We start from the raw sequence: 11,658 nt of genomic DNA on the forward strand, positions 1-11,658 counted from the left end.
ATATTTAACATAATACACCTGAATTTTGGTGACACCTGCAGAATAATCAGCATTAAGTCAGGCTTTCTGAAAACAGTTAATATGCTTAATTGTCTTCTAAGGGCATTCCTTGTTAGCATCCAGTGACCTCTCCTCCAGGAATGATAAAGATTAAACAATTAATGGAAATCACTTCAAGCAACTCAGAGAAACTAATTACAAGTAAGGCTCCACATATCCAGAAATCACTTACCAGGAAGCTACAGCTCTATAGATCAAAATCTACAGTAAGAATCAAATCTCCTCAGTGATCCCCAATCTGGGAAGTACTCAAAGTGGGCCCCTTAGCAGATAAACTAGATGTCACTGAGCCCCTGCACTTTTTACTCATCAAGCACCTGAATCCCTCAATCAGTACCACCTTCTCTCTTTTTCGGACAATTCTTGTGAATTTTTTAAATTGCATAATGGAAAAAGCAGGAGTCATCTTTACAACATATTCTAACATATTATCATAAGGCCCAAACTGAGTATTTTTAAACTCTCAACAAATATTCAAGGGTTAACTAGTTTCTGAACCTCACTCCAAGTAGGACGAAAATGAACAATTAACTTACTGATCTTTCTAGAACATAGTATTTCTTTTTGTTATTGATCCCAACACAAGAAAAAAAGAGTCTAGAGCTGACATGATTCTTGAAAACGTGAATTCTATTTTCTTTTCCAAACTGCTTTTAACTAGAAGATATTAGATTACACTATTAGATCCGCTTAGCCGTTATTTCAGTGTGAGTCAGATTTTCTTTTCTTCGAAAATATGTAACAGCCATCCTAAGAAGTGCCTGACAGTAACAATATACCTATTATGTCAGGAGGGACACTAAATACAGTTCTGAGTAGTGTGAAAGTACAAACTGAAAAGGAGGAAAAGAGTTTACTACGACTATGAACCCTAACCAAACAAGTTGAGAGTGGTCTTCAAAGCCTATTAAATGAAGCAGACCCCTTTGTATAAGAATAGTCTACAAAGGCTTCCAATGAACTATAAAAACTCATAATTCTGAGTTTTGTAAAAAAAAAAAATTACACATTAAATATATGAGATGTGTATCACTATATAATCACATAAGATATGGCTTCACTCAAAGCATAACCAAATCTACATTACACTTTTAAATCAGATTTTATTATATTCAATTAGACATCGCAATTGCTTGTTTCTGAATTATGTCTTATTAGATCCCACAAAACACAAGACAATCCCATCCCAACTGATAGCGAATCCCATCCCAACTGATAGTGATTCATAATGACAAGTCCCTCTGAAAAAGTTTTCTGCTGCATAAAAACAACATCCCCTAATTCATCCCCTAATTTCTGCTTTAAAGTCAATTGAAAATTTCACTGGCATCTTCCTTCAGACAGTGCTTAGGGCCAATTACTACACCTGACACATGCAGTTTTTCTATATTTCAATTAACTCGGTTATATAAAACACTTTGGGGACCAAAAGTATAAATCTTGTAGCCAACAGAGAAGGCCATTACCAAAATTAAGTAAAATCACCTCTACCAAAAGCACACAACAGTCTAGGGTTGACAAAGTCAACTTAAAATCTCCCCCACCCTTACCGAACCAAACCCTACCTCTCTTTCACTCCCATTTTAAGCCCCGTGTCCTTAAAGCACCGTTTTCAGTCATCTCATTTTTCACCTCCTGGGGAATGTTTGTTACTACAACGCATTACAGCATTCGACCATTTTAAACATGTATGCTATTCCCTAATGAGAAGTTTCTAGTGAGTTCCTCAGAAACAGTGTTTTATAAGATATTAATAGACATTATGTGGTAATAGGCTATTTTGGAAATTCTGGGTTACACAAATTGAAGGTTTCCTAACAACAGTCATTTTCAGGAGACTTTAATATGTTAATGTACAAGCTACCTCTGGGCGGGAGGTTGTCTGGGTAGGAGCGGGGTGGATAGAAGAGGAATATATTATGCAGCATTTCTGCAATTTATTAACCTACAGAACCTTGTCATTCCCACCACCTTCCCTCTCCCCAGCATATACATATATTATAAACATACATACACATGTGAAATTTTTATGGAAATTTTCAAACACAAAAATTAAGAGACTCATTGAATAAACCCACCTTCAACAATTATCAACACATTCCCATCTTGTTTCATCTATACTCTCACTGACTCCAATCTTCTTATTTTGCAGCAAATCCCAGAAGTGATATCATGTTTACTGGTATGTATTTCAGTATTTATCTGTTAAGAAGAGTACTTTTTTTTTTTTTTTTTTTAATGCGGTACGCAGGCCTCTCACAGTTGTGGCCTCTCCCATTGCAGAGCACAGGCTCTGGACGCGCAGGCTCAGCGGCCATGGCTCACGGGCCCAGCCACTCGGCGGCATGTAGAATCTTCCCGGGCCAGGGCACAAACCCGTGTCCGCTGCATCGGCAGGCGGACTCAACCACCGCGCCACCAGGGAAGCCCAAGAAGAGTACTTTTTAAAAAGAAAAATGGCCACACCATTATCTCAGCTAAAAACAAGCTAACAATGCTACTTGGTTTCTTGTATTTTCCCAAATTATGTCCTAAGGGCTATTCAAACTAACATTTATTAGACTCACCTGAGGCTCTTGTTAAACAGCAGATTCAGGTTAGGTGGTTCAGGTGGCGCCTAAGAGTCCGCATTTCTAACAAGCTCTCAACTGACATTTTGAGTACAAAATAATGTCTCCCGTAATATTCAGCACAAAAAGGCACCAAGTTGCCAACAGAAAAACACCTGAATTACATGCCACGGTATTTTTTGCAAAGGTTTTATATAAAAGTCTATGTTTAAAAGAATAAATGAAAGTCAGAAAAGTTTCTAAGGATCTTGAAATACTTATTTTTCTTACAATGTCAAATGATACACGAGAATTTTCCCTTATAACTTCCTGTTAAATGGTGAGTCTCAGTGTTTTTCAAGGTGAAAACCACAAAGGACTGGCTACCATAAAGACCAAGGTCATAACTCATTTCATAGCTTGAAAGCAGTTAACAAAAACGTATGGAGCAGCAGAGTATAAGACAATAGGGTAGGGCTTCCCTGGTGGCGCACTGGTTAAGAATCCGCCTGCCCAAAAAAAAAAGAATCCGCCTGCCAATGCAGGAGACAGGGGTTTGAGCCCTGGTCCAGGAAGATCCTACATGCCGCAGAGCAACTAAGCCCGTGCACCACAACTACTGAGCCTGTGCCCTAGAGCCTTGGAGCCACAGCTACTGAAGCCCGCACGCCTACAGCCCGTGCTCCGCAACAACAGAAGCCACCGCAATGAGAAGCCCGTGCACAGCAATGAAGACCCAACACAGCCATAAATAAATAAATGAAGACAATAGGTGGCTTCCCTGGTGGCGCAGTGGTTGAGAGTCAGCCTGCCGATGCAGGGGACACGGGTTCGTGCCCGGTCCGGGAGGATCCCACATGCCGCCGAGCGGCTGGGCCCGTGAGCCATGGCCGCTGAGCCTGCACGTCCGGAGCCTGTGCTCCGCAACGGGAGAGGCCACGGCAGTAAGAGGCCCGCGTACCACAAAAAACAAACAAACAAAGACAACAGGGAAGCAGAGCTCACCACTGCAAACTGCAAAAGGCCAGCACAGGTTGCAAGCGTCCCAATGCAAACAAAAACAAAACCACCACCAACAGAAAGAGTCTAAGTACTATGTCACCCAAAGAAAACCCATTTACCAGCCACACTAGACCTCAATAAACAATACCATCACAGGTATTAAATAAAAAGAACTACATTTTTTAAAATAAGTACATAAACAGATGCAAACTAGTTCCTAGGCATTTCTAAGAGTTCTGGAGGAAAAGTTCCTGAAAAAGTACTATACGAAATGAACTGTTTCATTAAATACTCTGTAAAATACTGCAAAATCAGAAAGACCATCAGCGCTGAGATACCTAGCTCACCTTCGCGCCACAACTTCATTTAGCACATCTGGTTACCTTCTTCTTCCTCTCTGAGCATAGGCAACCCAAAATTTGACCCATGACGATTAATATCCTGAGATATTTTTAAAATATGAAGCACTGATAGACTTCTACTGCTGGAACGGATTAAATAACAGGAAATAGATTTACCCTCCCATCTGAAACAACAAACAGAACGGGTTTCAAAACCTTGGACATGAAAGCTGTTCGAATTTGCAGAGCAGAGTCCCGGAGAGGAGAGAGCTACCCAAAGCACCCTGGCAATCTGTGGAGGAGCTCCCTGGAGTCTTCCCCTGAGCATGCGTGGTAGAAAACTACTCAAGGCCACAAAAAGAACCACCTGAAAGCACTGCGAGAACAATTATCTGAAATCACACACAGCCCGAGTGAAAAATCTCATCACTCACAGAGCACTGGGTGGAGTACTCAGAAGGATTTTGCCACAGTACTGAGACAAAATGGCCCTAAACTAATGTTGCTCTGCTCCCAATTAGCAAAATTTAAAACAGGACCTTAAAGGGCCACACTGTTTCCAAGTAACAGCCACATCCCAGAACAATGCTCAAGAATATTTATAGGAAAACAAAGATATCCAATATCAGTACCCAACAAGGTAAAATTCACAAAATCTAGCATCCAAAGTGGCAAGGCACACGGGGGCGGGGGGCAGGGGAGGGGGAATTAATCAACCAAAACTAACCCCAAAATGACAACAGATGATAAAATTAGCAAAGAACATTTAAACAGTTATAACACCTGTATTCCATGTTAAAGAAGCTATAGGAAAGACTGAAGATATTTTTTTAAATACCCAAATCAAACTTCTTAGAGAGCAAAACCACAATCTAATAAAAATTACATTACATGGAATTAACAGCAGATTAGGAATTGCAGAAAAGATTAGTGAACTTTAACACACAGCAACAGAAACTATACCAAAAAATAAAAACTCACCAAGAAAAAAAAACCAAAAAAATCAAAGGGGGCGGGGGGAGAACATCAGCGTTCAGTGAGCTGTGGGACAACTTGAAGTGTCTTAAACTACTTAAAGGTAAATCTGACAAACAATACGTGGACTTACACATTGAAATCTACAAAAAAATTGCTAAGAGGAGTTAAGTGGAGAGAGATACCCTGTTCATGGATCAGAAAACTCATATTGTTAAGACGTCAATTATCCCATATTAATCAGGACATTCAATGCAATCCCAACCAACATCCCAGCGGGTTTTATTCTAGAAATTGATTAGCTAATTCTAAAACTGATATGGAAATGCAAAGGACCTAGAATGGCCAAAAAAACTTTGAAAAAGTAGAACAGAGTTGGAAAGCTTACACTATCTGTCTCCAAGACTTATAAAAGCAGTAATCAAGACTGTGTAGAACTGTCATTAAGATAAACAGACGAATGGAACACACTAGAGAGTCAAGAAATATTGACAGCTCCACACTGGCCACCTGATTTTTGACAGAGGTGCCAAAGAAATTCAGTGAAAAAAGAAGTCTTTTAAACAAATGGTGTTGGAACCACAGGATATCCTTACAAAAAAACTGAACTGGAAAAAAATTGACAGGGATGCTGGAAGTGTTCTCTATCTTGACACGAGTACTGGTTACACAGGCAAAAATTCATTAAGCCATATACTTAATATGTGTGCACTTTACTATATGTATGTATACCTTAAAAACGGAGACATTAAGTTATCGTGTTAAGTTTAGCACACAGAGTAAGATCCCATATTTATGTTTTAAAATATTTCTATCTATCCATCCAATATCTCATACAGAGAGAGAGACACACACAGAGAGAGATCTAAAATTAGGCTCACCTAATATCAATGATGGTAACTTATGGAGGATAAAGTTTGGAAAAATATTTTTTACTTTCATCTTCACATTTTTCTGCATTTCCATTGTTTGAATACTTTATAATGAGTATGTACTATTTTTATAATAATGCAATGATTTTTAAAAGCTGAAAGCAAAGTTATTAACGATGGTTAATTCTGGGTGAATATGAGTAACTTATATTTCCTTCTCTGTAACTTTCTACCACTTTAAAAATATTCATACAAAGATATTTATATTCTTTTGTTACGCTAAAAATAGTGTTAACTTTGTTATAATTACAACCGTTAAGCCCTGTAGGTACCTGGACAGGATCCACACAAAAACCTTAAAAACAAAAACAGTATTTTGGGAAACAGGATTTTTGGACAATGTTTCTCTCTGATGACATTTTTTTAACAAGTCTATGTGATACGATTTTTATAAAGGAAAATGGGAAAAGTTACAATGACAAGTGTGCATAGAAAAAGAACAAAAAGCATAGAATGTTCGTGAAGATCTCACATATATCCAACAATGGAGAAAAGATAATCTTTTCAACAAATGGTGTGAGAACAACTGGACAGTCACCAAAATAAAAATCAATCTAGACAGAGATCCTACAGCCTTCACAAAAATTAATTCAAAATGAGTATGAGACCTAAATATCAAACACCTAGAAGTTAGCATAGGAGAAAATTGAGATGACCTCGGGTACAGCAATGACTTTTTAGCTACACACCATCCGTGAAAGAAACAAGTGATAAGCTGGATTTTACTAAGATTAAAAACTTCTGCTCGGGACAAGACGAATTCTCTGCCTAGAGAATAAGAAGAAAAGCCACAGACCAGGAAAAAATATTTTCAAATCACATATATCCACATACATGCAACAACACTGTCTAAATGACAGTGGGGTAAACACTTCCCTCTTAATCATGCAGTAGAGGAGAGTTAACAGAGACAATCATCAAAAATACTCGGTTTCTGGCAAGAGCACGGGAAAACAGGTACTCTAATACACCACTTGTGGGGATGTCAATTACCGTCTTTCTGGAGGACATTTTGGCTCTGTCAAAACACAAAATGCACATATACTCTAAATCAGCTATTCTCTTGCCACTGCCATGGACTTACACCATGGATATACTGCCCAATGTACAAGAATGCTCATTGCAACATATTTTTAACAGAACAAAAAATAAAACCAAAGTATGTGTTAAAAAGTGGGGGGGTATGGGCCACCAATTAAATAGACTATGGTGTATCCATGTGACAGAATACTACCTAGACACTAAAAACAATGAATAAGATCAACGTGTGCTGCTAGAAAAGATCTCCAAGATAAAGAAAAACAAATGAACAAAGGTTCAAAAGTGCACATAGTATGATCCCATTTGTTTAAAGCACATAGAATATATAATTTTTATGAATATTCCTTAAGTGCATATAAACTCATAAACAATATTAGATATTAATACATTGAAGAATATATATTATTTTGTTTAAAGATTATACATTCACACATACTTAAATACAGTCTTGTATTTCCCTCAGGACACTTAAAAGGGGTATGTTTCAGGAGGGAGACGAACAGGGGAGAAAGTCTACTTTTTATTTTGTACCTCTTGAAATATCTGACTTTTCTAAATATGTAACTAATTTTTAAAAATTATGCATATAATTTTAGAAAATCACATATGTAATTTTTTAATGGCAACGAGGGTTATCTAGGCAAAGAGACCATGGTCCCTTCGGTTTGCTTGTTTATAGTCTTTATCTTTAATAGATGTTTTACATTTTATGTCTGTTCATATTTTACATGTTTCTTATACACACATAAGCACAGATATATTTAAATCTAGCTTCTTTAGCTGAGTCTCAAATTATCAAAGAATTACCATCTTAAGTCAGTTATACAAGGTTTCTTAGTTACAAAGAGAACATTCTGTCAACTGGCATCAAACATTCTAGTCAACATAGCAAGGATATTTCTGACGGAAAATTATATCCTGGTTGCTATCTGGCAAACTTACTCAAATCAACTTTCTAACCAGAGAAGCTGGGGCTCCTGGAAAGGAGGAAATGAACATTTGGGTGCCTTCTCTGTGCCAAACTGTGAGGCACTTTTACATACTCTTATTTAATTTTTTGAAAACCCAGAGCACATTGTATGATTATCCCATTTTACAAATGACAAACTAAGACACAGGGGTTTTTAAGTAATGAGTCCAAGGTCACTTTACATGGATAATACAGTAAGGCTCTACTACCTATACCGAACCTCCCACTGAAGACTCTGACAACATTTATCTATAAGAAATGGCTTGGAAAAAACCTGATTGTTATCACCCCAAATTAAAACTATATACCTCAAAGCCTTTAAGAAATTTCAATGCTAAAAATTACACGAGGTTAGAAACTTAGACATGGGTTCCCAAGGTATCAATTCTGTGCGTTTAGCAAAAAATGGGAATTCTTTTGCCCCTTACATCCATATATGCTTCCAGATGCCCCAGGGCTTCCAGAAAGTTTATACGTGTTTAGTTTCCAGATATACCAACAGTAATTTTCAAACAGTACTGCATCACTAGAGTCAAGACTCCCCAGGGTACAAAGAGAGCTGGAAATCCTAAAAACCATTATGAGACAGGCTCAGATGGAGAGGAGTTAGTGCTCCTCTCCATCAACACTAATCCCCTCATGACTCCGAGGACTCTGAGGACTCTGCTCTGAACACTGACCACACTCCCTTCCTGCCACAGTCTGTGGCATGGACCTCAAAGCTGTTTGTTCAAAGTTCTGATCAAAACGTGGACTCCTTCATCAAAGTTTACTTTGAATTAAATACAGGGCTGACCAAAATACTCTGAGGAGGAAGGGGATTTAACAGGTGTCTACCATAAAGGATTTACCAAGTTTTTGAAACTCCAACTTCTGTGAAGACATAAAAGTTGATGACCATGTGAGCCTTTAACTGCCTTCAAACCTCCTTGACATCTGTGAACGGAGTCTGTCCACAAAAGCTCCGCTCCGAGGTTTCAATGAGGTCTCCTCAAGTCACAGCCCAAGTCTGTCTTCCAAATTAAACCAGCTATTAAAGGCCAACTCATAAAGAGAAGAGAGTCACATGTAATTGGGAAGTAAATCACCTAACAGTAAGTGGTAGACACATTTCCCAATTAAAAACCTGACAAGACCTCACAAAAATAAAATAACATCTCCAAAATGCCATCTTGCTTGTTTCCTATTTAGAAGGGCTGCCTGCCCCAACTTCACACCAAACAAAAGGTTGGGGTGGGGGGTGAATCAACAGAAAAGTAGGAAAGTGCTGTGTGGGTACCTTGTGTGTCCAAATAGTACATCGGCAGGTAATTAGGACTCTGTCCACCCAATTAGTTCCATTTTAAAGGGCCAGGGGCAAAACTTAAAACCAAAAGCTGTGGTTAGCAGCAGCCTCCAAAAGACGCAGTCCCAAACACCATGCATCCCCTCATCAAAGCACGGCATCACAGCAGAATCTCTTCTGCAAAACCCCATAGTCCACCCTTTGAAACAGCTGACCCTCCTGAAATATTTTTATTCAGTATTTTATAAATGGTTAAGAATTTCATTTATGAGTCTCAAGGCACTTAAATAACCCATCCACCAAATGTAACACTTCCATTACAATTACACTATACTTCTTTAAATCATTTTGACTTTTAAATGCTTTAAAGTGGACTATCCCTCTAACAAATTAATCACTTAACTATTTGGTACCATGGCTGCAAATAGTGATGAGATTTGGTTATTCCCCATATATACTCCTACCCTGTCCTCAGGTCAAACCCTTATCCACCTATTGTCTTTTTTCCATTTAAAAGATGCTTGTAAAAATAAATGCTGTTTATTGCTAATAGGATGAATATGAAAATATAGTGTTATGCTAATACATAATGTAGTACAGAAATGACACCTGTTACGTATCAGAACGGAATTGAAGGAGAATTTTTAACATTCACTATTCAAAAAGGAAAAACAACTGCTCGTTGATAGAAAAAGATAAAGCTAAACTATTCAAACTTTTCAAAGGACAGTGGACTTTATCACTAACAAGTAATTTATTTTGTGACAAAATGACAGGTCCAAGGAAACACGGAAGAGAACTGGCACGTACCAGATACATCTTCAGGGATGCTCAGATTTTATAAACATGAGCCTAAAATGGTTTTCCTTTTTGAGGCTTGTTGCCAAAGCAACCAGGAAAGCTACAGTCTTTGACAGAGAATTTGAAGTAGAGGTTAAGGATAAGAGGAGGTAATCATGAATACAATGTTGCAAGACGGGTAACACAAAGAATACAAATTGAACAGACAGACAAAGCAGCAACTTCAGAGTCAGAACAATTTACCAGCAAGAGATATGCATCCTCCGTTCTTTTTATTTTCATTTTATTGAAATGGGTTTGAAAGGGTTCTCCACCCTTATAATTTATTTCACTTAAAGAAAAAAACCTGTAAAAGGTCGACCACTCCTACTCCCACCATATATAGTCTGGGAAAATGATATGCATAGAGGATAACGTGAAATTTGTTTTGTTTTGTTTTTTAAAGACTAGATCGGGATAGGAAGGCAGAACAAAAATCAAACACGGATGTGTGCTTTCAAACCCACAGCCCTTCTACCAGCTCACTACAGGCTCTTGTATTTGAGGCTGTGGCCATTCACAGGTGGTTGGAGGTGTCCAACGTGTGAGAACACAGTCTGCAACTCGTGACAGGAGTCTCCGGACTTCGGGGCCTGACACCCAGAAGCCCAGGGAACAAGATGCCTTCCACAATGATTGGTGCTGAAAGCAATCAATCAGTAAATGTATGAATAAGTGAACACACCTGGCTTTCTCCACCAAGTCCCAAACAGTGTGCTTTTAGGGCCCCGGGACCCTAATGCGAAGCTCTGGCCCTAAATTAGGAAAACACTGCGAGGCCGGGCTCCTCCCTCTAGCCCAACCCCAGAGAAAAAGGCAGAACTGTGGGGGCCCTTGGGAGGGGCTGAGGGGAGGCAAGGAGGGAAGGGAGGGGTCAGCAGGGTAGAACCCAGCTAACCCTTCTCCCTTCCAAAGCGGAGGTCGAACCGCTGCCCCCGTCCCCTGACCCTGCCTCCCTCACCTGATCACAGAGATGAGCAGCCCCGAGGGGTCTTTGCTTTTGCTGACTGTGCTTCTGTATTTCCCACCAGCTCCTTCTGCCGCCATCTTGGTACAAGGTGGAGAGCGGCTGAGCCAGAAGGAACAGAGGGTAAACTCTGTAATTGACCTCTGGAGAGTGCACCAATGGGAGAAGAAAAGTCCAGAGTCACGGAACTGGATAATCCAATCGGTAAAGGAAGGAGGCGGGACTGAAGCAGCAAGTTTCGAGGGCCGACGCGCGCTCTAAGCATTCTGGGTACTGTAGTTTTCTTCCGCGTTTCCTGGGCGCGCAGAAAAACTGATCTAGTTGCGACCTGATGAAATCTCCTAATGTCTTCATTTATATTTATTCTGATCGTGGGTTTTTTCCCAGTTTCCTTGTTTTTAGAATTTTATTACTTTTTAAATCAAATTTATCTGACATTGCCAAAGTGCGTATGTGGGGTGTGTATTTAAGTAGGGTCGGTGCTTGACGTCTGTATACAAAGTTTTTACTTTAAACACAGGTGGTTAAGAAAAATCCAATAAAATGCGAAAATGAATAGACACAGAAATGCTTTTCTTTAGTATTCTCTAAAACTAAATGTTTATACATTCGTTTAATGCGTGAGTTCGATTATTTTGACATTTCCAGGTAATCCTAAAAAACATGCAAGCAGGAACACACAAATGGATACTGATA

At 39.0% G+C, this 11,658-nt stretch overlaps 1 protein-coding gene across 1 annotated transcript in view; it reads right to left on the reverse strand.

The window, feature by feature from the left end:
• Positions 1-11,051, reverse strand: part of EXOC4 (exocyst complex component 4) — an 810,848-nt gene extending 799,797 nt beyond the window's left edge. Inside the window, exon 1 of the mRNA XM_082661558.1 lies at positions 10,957-11,051. Within this exon, the coding sequence (XP_082517684.1) occupies positions 10,957-11,042 (86 nt within the window). The 5' untranslated portion in view covers positions 11,043-11,051. The remainder of the gene's footprint in view (positions 1-10,956) is intronic.
• Positions 11,052-11,658: the final 607 nt, after the last annotated feature.

Source organism: Grampus griseus (assembly GCF_964374135.1).
Source record: "Grampus griseus genome assembly, chromosome: 9".
NCBI classification, from domain to species: domain Eukaryota; kingdom Metazoa; phylum Chordata; class Mammalia; order Artiodactyla; family Delphinidae; genus Grampus; species Grampus griseus.